The 19512-nt window shown below is 45.9% G+C and overlaps 1 protein-coding gene across 2 annotated transcripts in view; it reads right to left on the reverse strand.

Annotated features, from left to right (window-relative positions):
- The window catches only part of CLASP1 (cytoplasmic linker associated protein 1), a 1312099-nt gene that overhangs the window by 710472 nt on the left and 582115 nt on the right, over window positions 1-19512 (reverse strand). For both annotated transcript variants that reach the window (XM_085647275.1, XM_085647274.1), the window contains exons 16-17: window positions 18072-18149; window positions 3158-3325 (exon numbers count right to left, since the gene is read on the reverse strand). In XM_085647275.1, the coding sequence (XP_085503401.1) occupies window positions 3158-3325; window positions 18072-18149 (246 nt within the window). The remainder of the gene's footprint in view (window positions 1-3157; window positions 3326-18071; window positions 18150-19512) is intronic.

Here is a 19512-nt window from a genome sequence, read left to right on the forward strand (position 1 = left end):
CGCCCCCTATCATCGTGAAGCACCTCATCAACTTCCAATGGGAGAGAGGCCCTAACCAAAATGCCCACTCCCCTAGAGCCAGAAGTGAAACCAGAGTGAGCGGCAAGGCGATAGCCCCTCCTATTTAGGGCTTGGAAGGAGTTCCCAATCAAATGTGTCTCCTGCAGGAAAACAATGTCGGGCGAAATCCGCTTCAAGAACTGCAACACCACCCCGCGCTTGATCCTGTCCCCAAGTCCATTCACATTCCACGAAATGATTCTCAATCCCCTACCCCCCATCCCACTCCCGTGCATGATACCCACATCCCGGAAAGCGCAACCCGGATAAGTCAGCAGAGAACTTCACATTGCCTTGCGAAACAAACAAACAATCCCCAACAACCCCCCTCCCCCACAATCCCCAAACCACAACTCCCCCCCTCCCTGCACCCCTGCTTGAGCCCGAAAAGCCCCCCCAACTCGCAGTGTGCCTGTCGCCCTAACACATACCACAAAAAGAACCCCAGAAGGAGGAAAGGACTCCAATAAGCTCCCCACAACCCCCGGGCATTTGGAGGGCATATTGTGCCAATCTAGGGTCCAGTTGAGCCAAGGTACAAAACGTCACCAGTTCAGTCCATCACCAGGAACCAAGTTCTAATCCTGCTCCACCAAATCCCGTCCGCTCTCCGCCATCCAACTGTCTCGATCCTGTCCCCGAGGCAGGGCATCCAACCAGTCTCCAACCGCCTCCGGCTGGTCGAAAAAGTGGGAACGACCCTGGAACTCAACCCGCAGCCTCGCCGGGAATAACATCGCATATTTCAGCTCCATGTCCCTCAAGCGCCGTTTGACACCCAAAAATCCCAGCCGTTGTTTCTGGACCGCTTGCGTGAAGTCCGGGTAAAAGCTGACATTGGAGTTCTCAAACTTCAGCGGCCCGGCAACCCTCGACGCCTGAAGGATAGCATCCCTATCCCGAAAGTTAAAGAGTCGGACGATTATAGGCCGCGGGGGAGCACCCACCTTGGGCGCACCACCCGGAATCCTGTGGGCCCGCTCCACCGCAAATAACTTGCTCAGTCCCTTAGGCGCGAGACGATTGGTCACCAGGTCTTCAACAAAGAGATCCGCAGCAGATTCCTCTGATCTTTCCGGCACTCCAATGATACGAACATTGTTCCGTCTAGCCCTGCTTTCAGAGTCCTCAAGTCGACTGTCCGTCAGATCACTGGCTAGCCGCAACCTACGGACCTCCGTCTGCAGGGCGGCCACGTCCACAGTTAGACTCAACGCCGCTTGACTCAAGGAGTCGACCCGCTCGTTAGTTTTGGACAGGTCTGCCCTGACCAAATTCACATCGATCAGGACCGCGTCCAGTTTATGAGCCAGGGTATCAAACTGCTGACCCACAGCGGTCTTCATCTCCTCAATGGCGCCCATGACGTCCAGCAGGGTCAATTCCGACGATGGGCCGGAGACCTCCTTAGACCTCTCAGGCGATTTATGCGAGCCACCAGGGGATCCCTTTGCCTGCGCATATCGATCCATGTTATTGACCTGGGTATAGGCACCCCTCCGGGTTGACTTGGGTTTCGACTTGTCTCCGTCTAGTCTCGCCGCCATCGTCCGGAGGCCACCAAGGCCGGCACCCGCCCGCACCAGGAAAAAAGGGGACCAGGTAGCTAATTCAATTGAACACAGCCGTCGCCGACAGTCAGCCCATGTAGAATCCGAGAGTCAGGCCAGACACTTCGCCGTCCGCGCCCCTCTGAAACACCAGAGTCTCTCGGCCGATATCAGAGAGCAAGCTTGAAAACGAAAGTGAAAGTGCAGGGTCCGTGGCAGGGCAAGCCCAGCCAGCCGCTGTTGTTCACTTCGTACCCGGGCACTTCACCAGCTCGAGATCGGGACCAAGGCAAGAGCAGGCCGCAAACTTCGGAGTGCAACCATTCCGGGTCCCGGCGTCCGATCTGAATTTGGAAAACGGGTGACACCTCAGCGCAAGTTCATCTGCAAAAGCCCGTCAAATAAACCAGGATTAAGTCAGGATAGACGTGGGAGGTTGCGGAGGCCCTCGAGAGCCGTAAGCCTACGCGGCCATCTTGGTTGCGCGCTAGGCTCCTCCCCCTGAGGTTTGGTTTATTGAGGAACATTTTAATCGGCTGCTTATTTTTATAATTGTATTATACTGTGCTTTTATGGATGTTTTCTCAACAACCGAATAAAGCTTGATTTGATTTAAGTGCCAAAGTGGCACACCCACGTCTCAGTGGCACTCCCACGTCTCAGATGTTAACATTTCCTTAACAACCAATTCACTGGCTCACAGCTCAATCTGAAGAGATCTTCCTGCGGAGTTGGCACAAATCCTAGGCCTTTGCTGATAAACTTTTTCTTCAATCTCAGATAGTCTTCTGTTAGACAAATGAACAATTAAATTGTTTTGCTCACTTTTTTTCCCCCTACATCGTGTCACTATTTGGGGTTGTTCAGTGTTCCATGGTGTGTGCTGTCCTCTTCCTTTAGTTCTGCCTATGCCCCTGCCCGGCCTATCAAAGTTTCGATAAACGGTGGTGTCATCCAGGTATGAAACAATAATAACTGTGGCTGCCAAAACTGGTTGCTGTTGAAAGGGGAATGGTCCCTTCGCGTAATTCTGATACCTACGTGAACCCCCAAACAACTCATGCAAGTGGTATTGGAGGTTCAGAAACCAACTTTTGGCATTTACAATTAAAATATGATGTAAAGTTCAAAGATCTCGGGGAGACAAGTCCGTTGTCAAAAATATCTGATTTGTGTTGAAATACGTGAAGCAAAACTGCAACAAGAATGCAACATTAACAAAGGAAACACTGGATCCTCTAGTCTATGGAACTCCAAGAGGAGGAGCTCACATTATAAGTATAGGTTGCACTTTTATGTATCCGCACCATCCTATCTAGTGGAGTCTACTAGACCAGTGAGATAGAGTCTAACAACACTCCTAGTGACTGTAACCTATTACTATAAAGAAATGAAATTTCCCAGAGCAGTTGGAATCCTTGAGAAGATTCAAAGTAGAGGAATCTTTAGGAAGAAGCATTTCTCTCTTGATCCAAGCAGACATGCAAAGCACTTAAAATATGAACATTCATATGGTGCGTGCACTTTCAGAAGCAAAAAAAACTTACTTGAGGCTCTCTTGTGAGCTGGAAGATGAGCGATCCGACTGGGGCAGGGACATAATGCTGTCTGCACTCTTCAAATGAGACTGGAGGGCTTTCTGATAAGAAGACTCCAGTGTGTTGAACATCTGTTCCGCTTCTTTGTTAAAGTGACTGTGGAAGCTCCAGTAACATCTAAAGAAAATAAATCAAAGAGCCATATTCAATCAGATCATTTTACTTGTCAACTTTACTTATATGAACAAAGAACCATTGCAAGCACAAAGCAAATACAAAACCAAATACATTCAGTTAGACTGAAATGACTTTCTGGTCTTTTCGATCCAAGGAAAGCAAACTACAAGTTATATGTTGGACTGCTGAGTAGCAGGTCATATTTAATGGCCCTGACTGAAGTAGGTACTGCAATAAAAATGTTGCTAATTCACTAGAAAGAAGACATGATAGTCAATTTGGTAATACATTTCATGCTAAGTTCTGGATCCAACATATTAGATCATCTAACTTTCAAGCAAAAGCCAATGCCTGGGACCCATCAGAGTTAAAACCTTTGAGACTGCCAATATCGGAAGAGCAGGATTATCCTAAATTGATTTCAGTTCTTGCATCTGGGGCTCCGGGTACAAATGGTGTATGTCAGAAATGAGGTTTTTCATTTGGTAAGTGGTACCCCCCTACTAACTTAATAAATCCAATCTGGTTAGGGCAAATCAGAGTTCTGCTCACTCACTGGTAGCTATGGCAAATGCAGCAGGCAGTCTGCAGATAATTACATGCTAAATTCAAGCAGTACAATAATTTCAAAGTAAAGGACACAACACAATACAATTCCCAAGCCAATTTAGAAAGATAGAGAAAAATGTAATGATCAAAAGACACCAATATCACCAAAATAGGCTAAGGGGAACCATATGAATTTTTGTTTTTTAAGGGAAAAAGTAAAACTCCAATCAAAAGTCACTGTTCACGGTTGAATCTAGATACGATATCTGGGTGACTGCAATGAAGCAGTGTTTGGATTTACTGAGAAAGTTGTCCTGATCAAAGTATTAAACATTTTGACTTAATCTTTTTCATGGAATTTGAGATCTTCCAGCAGTACAACGTTCAAGGATATGGCTGACAAAGGTCCGTCTAAGTCAGATATGTCATCATCAAGCTCCCGACGATGTCACTGGTATGTCACCAAAAGCACAAAATAGAACAAACCTGGATTTTCATAGATGGCGAGGTCGTAGAGTTTGTCAGATGGATTTGTTGCCTCGCCAAGTCCAAATTAATCTGCTATAGTGACTTTTTTGGATAGTCGATATCAAATAGCAGAGCTTGCTGGAAATCATAGCCAGACAGTGCTCAGTGAGTTCTGACACCTCTGCGAGGTCCTGCGGAAACAGCTTTCAGCGCAGAAAAAACTTGAGCGACACAACCCGATTTTGTTGCCCCTCTAGGGGGGTGACCTTTCTGTTTATACTCTGCAACTTTCTTTTATTACTACTAATAATAATAATTTATTGTGTAGTTGATTAAACCATTACAATATCAGTACAATTACACATTTAAAATAAAATAAAACTGTCAATCAGTCTTCTTAATCTCATACAAATAATAGGAAGGAACACAAACATATGGGTAAGATAATCAGTAAATCAATCGATTAAAAGAGTCTCTACTTCCAGAATCTGCGCAATCTGCTTACTTTGTGTTATTTTTATGAGTTTAGTTAGACAGTAAGCCAACTGCATGTCCTTAGTGTTAAAATACTCTTACCGAAGAAGCACAGGTTCAAACCCCCAGACAATGGAAGGCTGGAGGCAGTAGGCCTTTTCTTTCCATGTGAAGAATATGCAGCAACAAAGGATATGGCCCATACTTTCCTCACACAAAGCACAGAATCTACAAGCATCTGATAATCTTGAGTTTTTGCAATGTTGGTGTTTCTCTCCAATGGCAAATTGTCCAAAACCGAGTCTAGCAAGACATTTTTTGAATCTCACTGAACAGCTTTCTAACACGTAGGACTTCACCATATTTGTGCTATATGAAGATAATAATACACTATAGTGTTTAAGCAGTCAGCAGTATTTTGAGTCCGTTTCGAAGGAAAGAGCAGACATTTGACTACTTAAAATACATTTAAAGTGCTGACAAGAATAAATAGCTTCCCAAGCTTCATGCATATTTGAATTATTTAGTGCTAAATGTAGCTTGAATGAATAGTTAACGTTATTTGTTCGATACGTATTTTTAAGATGAAGTCCTAGAAATATTTTTAATGAGCCTGGTTTAGGGGTTTTACATTTTTGCCAAAAGCAGATTTTTGGACAATTCTTGCAAGAATTGATGTCTTAGCAAATAGAACTCTAAGTATAACTGTGGTAGTGATATAGAAAGTGTGAGAGAGAAAATACGCCTAAATAAGTTACATTGAATTACATCAAGAAACAATTGAGGGCTTTCAAATATTTCCCAGCTGTAACTGAAAGCATACATTTCATTTTAATTGCCTCCAAAAGAGGCAAATAAGGGGCCAGTCAAATTATTGGACAGCCTTATTATAGCAAGCATTATTGACCTGGCTTTTATTTAAAACATTTAGTGGTGGTAAGTTAGACAACTGCTATCCTGTATACTTGGATCTATTGATTTGCTTTCTCTTAAGATTTTAATAAGATGTTGATGTATTCCCACTGCAAAATACTAGAACAATAGACATTTCATGGTTAAAGCTCAGGTTATTTTCAATGCAATAATTTCCAAGACAATTTCTAGTATACTGGAGACCTATGCTATATCTATCCGTAATAACAGTATCATCCGCTTACAAGAGCAAGGCAATTTAGTGTACTTCCTAATTTCAATGGACATGCTCTAGAATCGGATAGAAAAAAGCCACTATCTGAAATATATAAGTTAATTAGAGTGGGGGGCAAGGACACTGCCTTGCTTAAGCCCTGTATGGGTATATATTTTCTCAGTTAATGACTTGTTGTCACCTAGTTCAACTTGTACACAAGTGTTTGTACAAAGTCCCTGGATAGCTCTTAGCAGTCTTGAGTTTATGACCCATGCATTCAGTTTTACCCAAAGCCTGTTTCTATCAAAGCAGTCAAATGCGGTTTTAAAATCAACGAAGCAAGCATATAGTTTATTGAATTTAGTTTTTGCATAATGGTTTGATAAAAGTGATAAAGTTATGATTTTATCAATTATACCACTATCTGCCATGAATCCTGTTCGATACCAGGGAATCTGTTTTTTATGTCTGACCATTCTTTAAGGTCTTTTAGCAATAGGAAAGCATAAAACCTGGTTTCTACTTCAAGAAGGCTGTCATTCGATAGTTTGCAAGGTCAGCCATTGAGTTCTTTTTGTGTTAAGGACAGAGGTTGTAGCCCTTCCAAGAAGATTAAATATAGTGGGAAATAAAGCAACAGTTGAAGAGAGGGATTACCCATGACGCCCTACAGGAGTGCTCAGATGTGAACAGCACCCTGTCCCGGTACTCCAGGGGTCTGAAAAATGGCCAAGTGCCACCTTTTTCAAAGTTCTAGGAAGGATCCTCCAGGTCAGTCCTGCATGTCCCAGCTCCTCTGGGCAGAGTTCTAGGCACCTGGGCTCTCTCCTGGTAGGCAGGTCCAGAGGTGGTAACGGAGATGCCAGTTTTATCCTGTGCCATAGCCAGTGACTGGAGAAATTCTACCACTCTATCCCATTTTCTCACAGTCCTGGTACTTCCTCTTTGAATTACTGTAAATTTACCCGGGAGACCCAGTTTCAAGCTGGTGAAAGCCAGCTGCAATCAGGCAGTACGCAAGTCATTCCCCTATTCAGATGAGCCCACCAAACAGGCTCAAAACGTTTTTTCCTTCCTATGACTCTTGCTTTCTGCTCCTGTGACTGGAGCCTGGTGGTCTGGGAGGTAGTGTTAAGGCTGCTATTGTGCAGTGGTTAGCAGTTAAGACCCAGTAGCCCTTCCTGGGCTCAGAGGCAAGCCACTATCTTCAAAGCCAGGGCCAAGCCTGAGCATTTTTCTGCGCTGATAGCTGTTTCGGTGGGACCTCGCAGAGATGGTGCCTTGAATCATTACGCACTGTCCGGCTATGTTTTCCAGCATGCTCTGCTGGAAGATATCAACTTCCCTAAAAGTCACTATATCAGATTAAATCATCACTCATGAGACTGGGGATTAGATAGGTTACAATAAGGGTTCAGGCATGTTTTGCAAAAACTTAGCAGATACTTATGGGACGTCTTAGCAAATTTACGGACTTATATGTGGTAAAATTACAGCATATTCTTGATATTCACAATGACATTTTTTAATGTACATGTGAGGCTTTGGGTGTATTACAGGAGATGGCTGTGTGGCCTTACCATGTAATACACTCATAAAAACTGTCTTGTATCCAGTCAGGCGTGTTTGTAAAACCTTAAGCTCAACCCGGAGTAGCTATGGCTTCGAGCAGCAATGCTTATACAATGAACTAGTGTACAGGATTTAACTGTACCAAACAAAATAAGCCACACAACATGAAGAAAAACCGACACCAATTCATACAAATAGATTACATTTGTATGAATTTTTAGAGTCCAAGAATGAGCAAAATCCATTGGAGGGTCCTGGAGAAACAGAGTTTTAAAGAAAACTTAAATTTCAGTTTGACCACAAACAAGCACTGGTAACCGTAAAGTTTGTTAACATTTGAAAAGTTTGTAAGAGTTGAGTTTGACTACTCCGGCCTGACTTGGGGGACACAAATGATGACAGGGAGAAGTTCTAGAGGGCAATAAGGAGTATTTTGACAGTTTCCTGGCCACAAAAGCCTTTTCCAGGCAAGGTCCAAACTTTACAGCATGATTGCCATGCACTTCAACAGAGTGGTCCTCATGTACCGGATGAAGGAGATTGAAGATGCTCTGAGTGCTGTCGACTGGGGTGCCTTTGATTCCTCGGTCCACAGATCAGGTGGTGCAACTTTGGCCACAGAGATCGGTGTCCCTCAAAGTCCTCTTTGAGACAGTAGAAGGCCATCTGTGGCTGAGCTACCAGTCTCTGGTCCACAGCAGTCCCAGCAATATTCTTTGGTGGAGGCTGCTGTCCCTCCTGGATGAACAATCTGGATTCAAACAACACTCCAGGGTCCAGCTGACTCACGTGCAACTTTTTGACAGTGAGGATTGGTTTCTTGGCATCCAGCAACAGTCAGTGGAGATTCTTGGGAAGTTGCTACTGACTTGCTGAGGTGGGCTACCTCAGCTTTGCTGGCCCTGAGTGCACTATTCTGTCCACTCTCAACATGTCTGAAAGCTTCCTCAGATGTTAGGAGCTTGATAGCCAACCATAGAGGTGTGGCTGCATGTGAGCTACATGGGAAAACTGGGTGGGACACTGGTCTCCTCTCTCTGTTCCTGCCGCCAGCCGACTCCTCAATTGTGAGCAACATTTTCCCGCCAAAGGCGGCTTTGCCTTTGAAGCTCACCTTTAGGGCTAACACCCTGAGTGGTTTCCTGCGAAGGGGGCGTAACACCTCGCCCTGTAGTAGGCTGCTATTGTTCCTAAGCCTGGGAGTTGTTCACACTACTCCCCAGGAAGTCAGAAAGGTATGTGGTGGCCAGTGACTAAACTGGACAAACTGGGTTACAGAGTGGCAACTTTCTAAAACTTGCACATCTATAATAGTGACATTAAATTCGACTTGGCATCAAGTCAGGTTTAATGCGACTATTAATTTGACACCTTACAGTACCCATCTCAATAGTCCGATTCCGAAGTTAGCCGGGCTGAGTGGTCAGCCAGTAACTCTGTTAGTCAAAGGCGCTACTAACTCTCCCACAGCAAAACAACAATTTGGAACTGTTGCTGTCAGGACATGTATATAAAATACATGTCCTACTTAATACCATAAGCTCCCTGCCTTAGGGCGCAATAAGCCTTTCTTAGAGGAGACTTACATATATTGTTAATGGAAGTGGGAGCTTTGCCATTGGTTTGAATGTCAAAGTCGAACTAGCAGTGTTACCACTGTCCTTCCAATATGCATTGGCAGACAGAGTCAGTTTGCACTTTATCACACACAGGGTGTCACAATCAGTGCTGCAGCCCTGGGTGGACCCTCTGAATTACATGCCCTGGGTACCATATAGTAAGTCAGTCTCTGTCAACTGGGGGTAGCCTATTCAAGATACACTCTGTAAGGAGTTAGAACACTGGCACGGAGGTCTGGTTAGCAGGCCTCAGTGCACTCTTGAGTCGATAAAACAGCATCAGTCCAAAAATGTGGGTGTGAACATGCAAAAAAAGCATTTCCTTGCAGTACTTAACATTATAGGTGTAGACATTGACCTTTTCTCATCCTCTACACTACCTTTATACTGCAGAGGACATCCATAGGTCATCATCCTATGTATCCAAAAAGAAAATGTTTCTGGTGAAAATAGCAGAAGCATTTCATTTCAAATCTGGGGATGTGAGGGAAGAGCTTACTCCATGTCCAAAGTTTGATTTTGTTTTCTTTTGCTCTAATGCCAGGAGTCAGAGGTCACCCAATGAGCATGGTGCTGTGCTCCCCAACACAGTCACAGTACTCTTTTGGCTCCGCTGGGTGCCAATATGGGGCTGTGGGGGCACACTGGGGGGCAGAAAGCCCACTAGACTACCAGGGAGTAAATAGCTATACAAAACAAAAGTGGTGACGATGCCACCCTCCCAGACATTGGGCTCTGCCACCATCCGAGCACAGGTCCAACAGTATTTCTGCCCTTCAGGGAGTTTATCCCCAATCTGCCCCAAGAGGGCAGAAAGTCCACTAGATCACAGAGGGGGAAATGGTCTCAATAAAATTTAAAAAAGGAAAAAGAAAAAAAGCATTGGATAGCCCAGGCATCAGGCTGGGCCACCACCTCAGACTCAGCCCAAGAATCTTTCTTCCCAAGCCCCCCCAGGGTTAATTGAGGGGTTTACCACAATTCTGCATCCAGTGGGTGGAAAAGCCCATTGGACACTAGGAATGTTCTTCTTTAAAAAAAAAAAAAATAGGCTGTGGGTAGGCTACCCTGGTGTTAAACGCACAAATTAAAATTAGTAGACAGGGACTCTCAGCCCAAGGGGACAGGGCACCGTACCAGAATATAAAGTAAGAAAATCTCCCCTTTGGGTTCAGTCAAAGATGCATCAATTAATTCAGGCTCTCACTACTCTCAACTCAATACAATACAGTTCTGTCCCACCAATTCAGCCAAAAGTTGAATACTGCACTATTATCAAATTAATAAGATATTTAATACTGCAATTAACAAAAATAATTCCACTATAACAGACGATTATCAAAATTTATCAGAACATCACAAAGTGAATCCCACAGGTTTTTAAATCTATAGCAGCATTTTAAAAACAATGCAAAATAGCTTAAATAAATACATCTACTCTACTCTACTGACTTGTGCAATACTGCAATACCCAGGACAAGCATGGCAATCAGCGCTTTGTAAGCCACCACCTCTGGAATTTCATGATTTACAGGATTCTATAGTTGCTTCTTTTATTTTTTTCTCTGTCCTGTTATGCTGCTTCCTATCATTGGTCCTTGAAGATGATTTTTTGAACTGGCCTTACAATGCCCAGTCACTCGGATGTAAACTTTACAAAACCATGGTTTAGGGTTTGAACTAGCATAATGTATTCCTTTCCAGGTCTCTGATTCCTGCCCCTTTCGATTTGGAGGCAAAGATATTTGCAAAGTTTCAGAACTTCTGCACCTACAAGCCATAACACTTGCATCAATTAAATTAGAACACAGATTTTTTTCTTTTAGTTATCCTTATCCTCCATCATCAACTAAAATGTTTGGATAAACTGGTACATCCTAGTTGAGAAATTAAAGAGTAGCTCCCTTAACCACATATTAACTTCCACGTATATAAGTGACTGGCTGGACATAGCAGGCCACAGAATGTGTTATTTGTGGGTGGGAGAACAAAAGCAAAATTCTCTACTTTGGCCTAAATGTAGCATCCAAAGTCCTCAAATAATCCTATGTGTGGCAGCCCTTCAAAGCCACCAAAATTTATTTGTTGATCACTAGCTGAACCACTGTATGAACACTGCCTCATCATTCCTCCAGTCCCTGGAAAGCCTGCACCTGTTACTTGACAGAGCAGTGGCTGGGGCATTTGTGCAAGACTGATGTCATGTACCCTATTCTCTTCTCCAGTGACAGAATCAAGTACAACCACACAATCTAATTGACCCGGAGAGACCACAGCATCGCCCACTTCACCCTCACTGGCTCCCCAGAACCCCCAACCAGACCAGAATCTCTCTGGACCTCGGCCCTCAATTCAACCAGGTTTGACCCCTCCGACAACCGCAAACTCAAAATCCAGAACTCCTTCAACTGGATCTCCGCCACCTCAGACACTATAGCCCCCATGAAAGGCACTGCCTGCAACAGACCCGCTAAGCACGCCAGCTGGTTCACCCCTGAACTACAAGCCCTTAAATGTGACTGCAAGGACACCCCCTGCAACAGACCCGCTAAGCACAATAGCTGGTTCACCCCTGAACCACAGGGCCTTAAACGTGACTACAACAAACTAGAGAGACGTTGGTGCTCTAGCAAGGACCCCTCCGACATCAGCTCATTCAGATCCACCCTCGTCAATTACCACCACCACCTCAGTGAGAACAAGAAGTATGTCCTCACCAAACACATGGAGGCTAGCGCCAACCATGCCACAGAGCTCTTCACTATCGTCAGAGAGTTCTTCTGCCCAGCACCCACCAAAAACTCGATTCATAACTCCAAAGTTCCCTGCAACACCGTTGCGGACTACTTCCACTAGAAGATCACAGACAAACAAGTTACTTACCTTCGGTAACGATATATCTATAAAAAACATAGGTTAGTTATAGATCCTTTACCTTAGAATTACCCCCAGGCGTCAGACTGGATCCGGAGATTTTTTTCGTCAGCAGTACCCCTGCAAGTCGAAAGGTGGCGTCGGTCAGCTCTGCGTTCGTCGTTGTGGTCTTTGGGATGACGTTGCGGTAGCTACTTATACGCCGCCCTTGCGCGCTGACATCAGTTCTTTTACACGACATTCCAAGCCTGAAGAGCAGAGCCATGCAAGACACTGACCAGTGGTGCACAAAACTAGGGCCCTGAAAGGGATTCCCTGACCCTAGAAGTCAGTTTGCAGAATAGGGAGGATGGGTGGGGCGGTAAGGAATCTATAACTAACCGATGCTTCTTACAGATCATTACCAAAGGTAAGTAACTTGTTCATATAAAAGAAACAGTTAGTTATAGATTTCTTACCTTAGAATAGATACCCCAGCAATACCAACCTCGGAGGTGGGTCTGCGAATTAAGTTCACACCAGAAAGTCCTGGAGAACAGAACGGCCAAAAAAGCTGTCTCTCCAGTCTTGGCTGTCCAGGCAGTAGTGTCTAGTGAACGTGTGCAGAGATACCCACGTAGCTTCCTGACAGATGTCATTGAGGAGGACTCCTCATCCCAAAGCAGTAGTAGCTGCCGTCGCCCTGGTGGAATGGGCGCGCAGCCCCACTGGAGGCTCCTTCTTTGCCACGGAATAGCAAGCCTTTATGCACAAAACGACCCACCTACAGATGACCCGTTTGTGCACGGCCCGACTTTTCTTTGGCGTCCACGTAGCCCACAAAGAGCTGGTCATCCACCCGGAATTGTTTGGTGCGATCCAAATAAAAGGAAAGCACCCGTTTTGGATCCAGACGGTGGAGCCTCTCCTTCTTTTGAAGGATGCGGAGGCGGAAAGAAGGTGGGCAAGTGATTGTTTGGCCAATGTGGAAAGAAGTAACTACCTTGGGTAGAAAGGAAGGTCTTGTTCTTAGTACAACGTTGTCTGGATGAACAGCTAGGAAAGGAGGTTTTGAAGAAAGAGCCTGGAGCTCACTCACCCTGCGAGCTGAGGTGATGGCAACCAGAAAAGCAGTCTGTAAGGTAAGAAGTCGGAGAGGACAGTTATTAAGTGGCTCAAAGGGAGCGCACATAAGGTAAGTCAGAACTAAGTTCAAGTCCCACATTACAAAGGGAATCGGAGGAAAAAGATGAGTAATGCTCTTGAGGAAGCGATTACAACAGGAGACTTGAAAATAGAAGGCTGATCAGGAAGCCTAAGAAAGGCTGACATGGCCGAGAGGTAGCCCTTAAGAGTGCCCAGAGCAGAGCCCTGCTGGGCCAAAGAAAGAAGGAACAAGAGAACCTCAGAAAGAGGGGCAGAAAGGAGTTCCACAGCCTTTGCTGTGCACCATGCCCCAAATATGTATTATCTACAGGCGTATACAGTCTTAGTGGAGAGACGCCTGGCTGCCAAGATAACATCAGAGACTTCAGGAGGCAGGTCAAACAATGTCAACTGCCACCGCTCAATCTCCACGCAAGGAGGTGGAGGGCTGGACAGGTTCGGATGGAGGACCGTCCCCTGCTGCTGCGACAAAAGATCCTCCCGAAGAGGCAGTCTGATCGGAGGATCGATGGCCATGTGTAGCAGCTCGGGATACTGGACTCTTCATGCCCAATCCAGAGCCACAAGAATGACTTGGGCTTGGTTGCGCTTGATCTTCTTCAGTACTCTGAGCAGAGGTGGTATAGGAGGAAAGGAGTATAGAAGACCGCAACTCCACTCGCGCCGAAAAGCGCCAACTAGCGAATGCCGCTTTGGAAATTCCAACACTCAGAATTGCTGACATTGAGCGTTCTCTTCGGTGGCGAATAGATCTAACCAAGGCTCTCCCCACTTCTGAAAGAGACCTTGCGTCACCTCCGAGTGAAGATGCCATTCGTGATCCATCATGCACCTACGGCTGAGATCGTTCGCCCTGGCATTCAGGGAAATGTCAGGTGTCGAACCACCAGGGATATGCCTTGATGTTCCAGCCATGTCCAGAGACAGATAGCCTCTTGACATAGGGTCCACGACCCCACCCCGCCCTGTTTGTTGCAGTACCACATGACAATGGTGTTGTTCGTGAACACCTGCACTACTCTTCCCCGGACAGAGGGAAGGACTACTTTTAGTGCAAGACGGATCGCCCGAAGCTCCAGAGGTTGATGTGGAGCTCGGACTCCGCCGGAGACTAGAGGCCTCTGATCTCCGACCCACCCATGTGACCGCCCCATCCTAGAAGTGATGCATCGGTCACCACTGTGAACTCTGGTTGGAGAAGGGAAAGGGACCAATCCTGGTTCGTTAGCCACCACTGCAATTGGTGTGCAGTGCCCTCTGAGATCTGGACGCAATCGGACAGGTTCCCCTAATGTTGAGCCCACCGGAAGTTCAGGTCCCACTGCACAGCCCGCATATGCCATCTGGCATGGTCCACCAGCAGGATGTAGGAGGCCATCAGGCCCAGTAGCTTGAGTCATCCTGACCGACACCCGGGATAGAGGCTGAATGATCGGAATCATAGCCCGAATATCCCGGACTCGCTGTTCGGGGGGATAGACCCAAAACTACGTAGTGTCCAGAATCACACCGATGAAGAGGAGCTTCTGAGAGGGAGTCAGGTTTTTCGGCACGTTGATGGAAAACCCCAGTGAATGAAGGAGGTTGGCCGTCGTCTGGAGGTGGGAGACGACAACCTGGGGCAAGCCCGCCTTCAGCAGCCAGTCGTCCAGATAGGGAACAGATAGGGAAAGACTGGAAACCCTGATCTGCGCAGATGAGCTGCAACCATCACTTTAGTGAACACCCGAGGGGTGCTGGTAAGGCCAAAGAGGAGCACGGTAAACTGAAAGTGCTTGTGGCCTACCATTCACTGCAGGTAAAGCGTCCTGCAAGTACAACGCTACCATCCAGTCTCCAGGGTCGAGGGCAGACAGGACCTGAGCTAGTGTCAACATTTTGAACTTCTCCTTCAGGAGGAAGCGGTTGACGTTCCGGAGATCCAAGATAGGATGCAGGCCTTTGTCCTTCTTGGGCACTAGAAAGTAGTGGCAATAGCAACCACAACTTACTTCTGGGACAGGAACTCGCGCAATGGCTCCCTTGGCCAAGAGTGTCGAAACTTTCTCTTGGTGAAGGGCCTGATGATCCTCAGACATGCGATGGTACTGAGGTGGCATTGATTGGAGAGGCAGTCTCGAGGGGGAGGGAGTAACCCCTTTGGACTATTTGCTAAACCCACCTGTCCAACGTGATGGTGCGGCAGTGGGGGAGGTGATGGCGAGTCCTGCCGCCCACTGGCGATTGGTGGCCCTCAAAGGTCGGACTAGGAGGGTTTGGAGGCTGCTGCAGAGGGGGCTGTGGTGGACTGGCCCAACCGCTGGCCCCTAGAACCTCGGCTGTGGTTCCCACATCCCCGGCCACGCAGGGGGTGAACAGCTTGCGCTGGCCTGTGGCTCTGGGCGGTACGTGGCGGGGCACCCCTTCCATAGCCACGAAAGGGGCAAAAAGCAGACTGCGCAGGGTGGGTGGTGGAGAGGCCGAGAGTCCTTAAAGCACTCCAGCACATTGTCTGCCTTGTCGCCGAATAGGCAACAGCCATCAAAGGGCATGTCCATATGAGTGGATTGGACAGCCCCTGAAAACTCAGTCGACCACAGCCAGACATAGCGCCGAAGGGCTACTGACGTGGAAATCGTCCTGCCTAGTGAGTCGGAGGTATCCCGCCCACAGCGAATGGTAAACTTTGCTGCGTTTGGCGCCACCAACACCCACCGACTAGCCGAATGGAAGCAGCTCTCGGCGCTAGACGCCACCACCATTATGAACTTAATCAACTCTGATGTGCCCACGGACTCCTGCCCACACATCTGCAACCTAGGGGGAGACTAAATTAGCAACCACCTCACAGAGATCCTCAAAACGTCCAACACGACAGTCATCTCCCAGCTTCATGTAAGCATGCAGAGGTCAAGCCTCTCCTGAAAAAACCCTCCGCCTACCCCACCATACTCATGAGTTCTCGGCCAATCTCGCTACTCCACTTCCCAGCCAAAAACTCTGAGAAAGCCATCAACTCCCAGCTTACAGAGTACCTCGAACTGAACAACTTTCTTGACGCCTCCCAATCAGGCTTCCGGGCCAGTCACAGCACCGTGACTGCCCTGATCACAGCTACGAATGACATCAGACACCTCCTCAACCAAGGGGAAACAGCAGCCCTCATCCTCCTCAACCTCTCTGCAGCATTCAACACGGTCTCCCATCACACTCTCATCATCATACATTCAGTGTAACGCTCTCAAATGGATCGCCTCCTTCCTCTCCGGATGAACACGGAGGATCCACCTACCACCTTTTTCTCCAAACCCCAGAACATCATCTACAGCGTCCCTCAGGGCTCCTCCCTCAGCCACACCCTCTTCAACACCTACAGGACGACTCTAGCAGACATCGCCCACACCCACGGACTCAACATCATCTCATAGGTGGATGACATGCAGCTCATCCTTTCACTCACAGAAGACACCATCACAGCCTACTTCTAGGACATCTTGTCCAACATCGCCAACTGGGCGATGGCCAACTGCTTGAAGCGCAACTGGGAGAAAACTGAGGTACTCATCTTTGAAAACAACCCCTCCCTCTGGGACAACACCTGGTGGCCCACCGCACTTGGCCCGCTCCTGCTCCCTCCAACCACGCATGCAACCTCAGAATCATCTTGGATAGCCAACTAACCATGCAGAACCAAGTCAATGCCGTCTTTCACACTCTCCGCAAGATCTTGCGCTGGATACCCATCTCCATCAGGAAAACATTCACCCGAGTCCTCATCTCCAACTGCCTCCACTAACGCAACAAACTCTAAGCCGGAACAACCAAACAATTGCTCAACTGACTCTAGACCATCCAGAACATGGCAGCAAGATTCATCGTCAACCTCCCCAGGAGAACAAGCACCACCTCCACACCTCCGAGCCCTCCACTGGCTCCCGTACAGAAAAATGCCTCCTCAAGCTCAAAACTCACGGCTACAAGGCCCATGACAACTCCGGGCCCGCCTACATTAACCACCGCCTGACGTTCCATCGACCCAACAGGAAACTCCACTCCACCTTCATCGCCCTGGCCCACAACCCTTGTATCTGCTGGAACCGCTGCTGAGGTCGGTCTTTCTCCTACCACACCGCCAAGTCCTGAAACAACCTCCCTCTTCACTTACGCACCCGACCTTCACTTGAATTCAGGAAGAAGCTCAAGACAAGGCTCTTCGACCACGGAAGTGAAGACCTAGGCCTGGGGACCCCCCCGGGGTGCAAAGTCGTGTGTTACAAGAACTCTTTGATTGATTGATTGATTGAATGCATGGCATTAGAACAAAGTTCCAAATCACCTTATCTTTCAGCACACAAAGGCAGACCATCCCTTTCCCCTTTCAAAGAGTGTCGGAGTTTTAAGTGAGTCATTCTCTCATTGTGGATGCCATTTGCAACCTCCGCCCGGGGCGTGTCTACACAGTGTCTTGGCTGATCGCCTCCTGAACTCTAACAAGCACGATAATGAATAAAAGCATTAGAACAAAATGTATTATCTCAAATATCAAAAAGCTGAACGCCAAATATGGGCATCATATTGTACTACACTTTCGCTCCTGACAATGGAAGTCTTTTTATAAATATACATGGTGCTCATTCTACAATTTCAACAAGGATTAAAAACATACTCTGGAGAATCATTCTAAGGAATTATACCTTAGATGGAAAACTTGAAAAAGGTATTCAAAAATGCTATCACTGCTAAATAAACAAAAAGGAAGTATCCTCCAGGAACATGTTTGAAAATAAAATGAACACATTAAAATGTCACAAACAATATGTGAGATTAGATCTGGAAAAGGAAAATAAAGTTGGGCTACATTATTAATAGACTCTAAGAAGATTATCAAAGCATACAAGTTTATCAGAGTACCAAGGGCTATTAATTAAAAACTTACTTTCTTGCTACTATGCGAGCTTCTGAGTCAGCGTCGTGGATTCCCTTCTTTATGGTTTCTGCTAGTACTGCTATGTGCCTAGATGGGGAGAAATTCTTGTCAATATCAGAATGCATTTATACAATCGAATACATTTTTTACTCCTCGATCTATTTGCTTTGCTTGACTTATTTTGACAACAGGTACTATTGGAGTCCGTGTTTATAAGTATATTTTCTGATTAGTCTGCTTTGACTTGCATTCAATGATTTCAAAGTATGTTTTGCTGTTAATTTTAAAATTCAGTTATTCTACAATTGACCTGATTCATAATTATTAAATGTTTACTATCTAAAATAAAATAAAAATCAGGTACGCGTAACCTCTACCAACATCCACAGACGTCCCAAATATGGAAACTCATATTTTTAACAGCCCTACATACTTGTGCTTGTGTACCAGGTTGGGTTTTCTTTATCACCAATACGGTCTTTTTTTCAAAAAAAATTAGAATGCAAGTATACCTACCAGAATACATTTTCTGTATCTGACAAGGAATTAAAAACTTCAAGAATTCAGGAAATTCCCTTTATTGAATAGGAATTGTCATGCTCCCATGACTTCAATAACTGCACTGTTTTAAATAACTCATTAGTCAAAAATGGAAAAGCAGACATAATGTAAACTGAACCTGGTACCTGCACAATTCAATCTTATAACTATAAAATAGATATTTCCAGGCCAGAGTGATTCAAATGAAAGGCATTAGACATTTATTCTACTAAGATTATGATCAACAATATATTTGTGAGTTTGAAGACGTGCTGGGGAAATTCATTATGGCAGATATGCACAGCCAACTATGTATTAATGTACACATGATGCTGTAGAGTGCTATCGCAACTCAGTTTCAGACTGCTCAGCTCCTAATAATGCGGTATTTGAAACTAAAAGCCAGAGACATTCCAAGTATGCATTTCTCACTTGGTCTCCTTCATGGAGGAATCTTCTTAAAATTCAATGTCAATGAGTACATCCTTGCAAAGAAAATAAATCAGAGAAACTTGGTAAGCAAAGACGTTCTCCTCAGTGTTTACAGAAAGATGAGAGAGGCTCAACCAAAATTAACTTTGCAGACAGAAGTTATCTCCAAATGGAATGAGACCTAATTACCAAAGGACTGATTATGATCCAGGGACATCTGTACAACAAAAGACTGTTGCAGGATTCTTCGAGAAAATATCTTCTGCGTTTGGCTGTGAATAAATATGTGTTGAGTTGTTCTGAAAGTCAGATCTCCAGTGAAGCAAACTCTTGGGGAACAGACCGAGGTTTAACAGGTTTAGGTGTAAGCTCAAAAGGATTCAATGCAGGTTTAATGAAGCTGGAACAATAATGCAAATGATTTCGGAAATCTGATGTTAAAGTTATTGACTTTCATTGTAAATGCAACCAAAAAGTA

Source organism: Triturus cristatus, chromosome 3_2, assembly GCF_964204655.1.
Source record: "Triturus cristatus chromosome 3_2, aTriCri1.1, whole genome shotgun sequence".
NCBI lineage: Eukaryota > Metazoa > Chordata > Amphibia > Caudata > Salamandridae > Triturus > Triturus cristatus.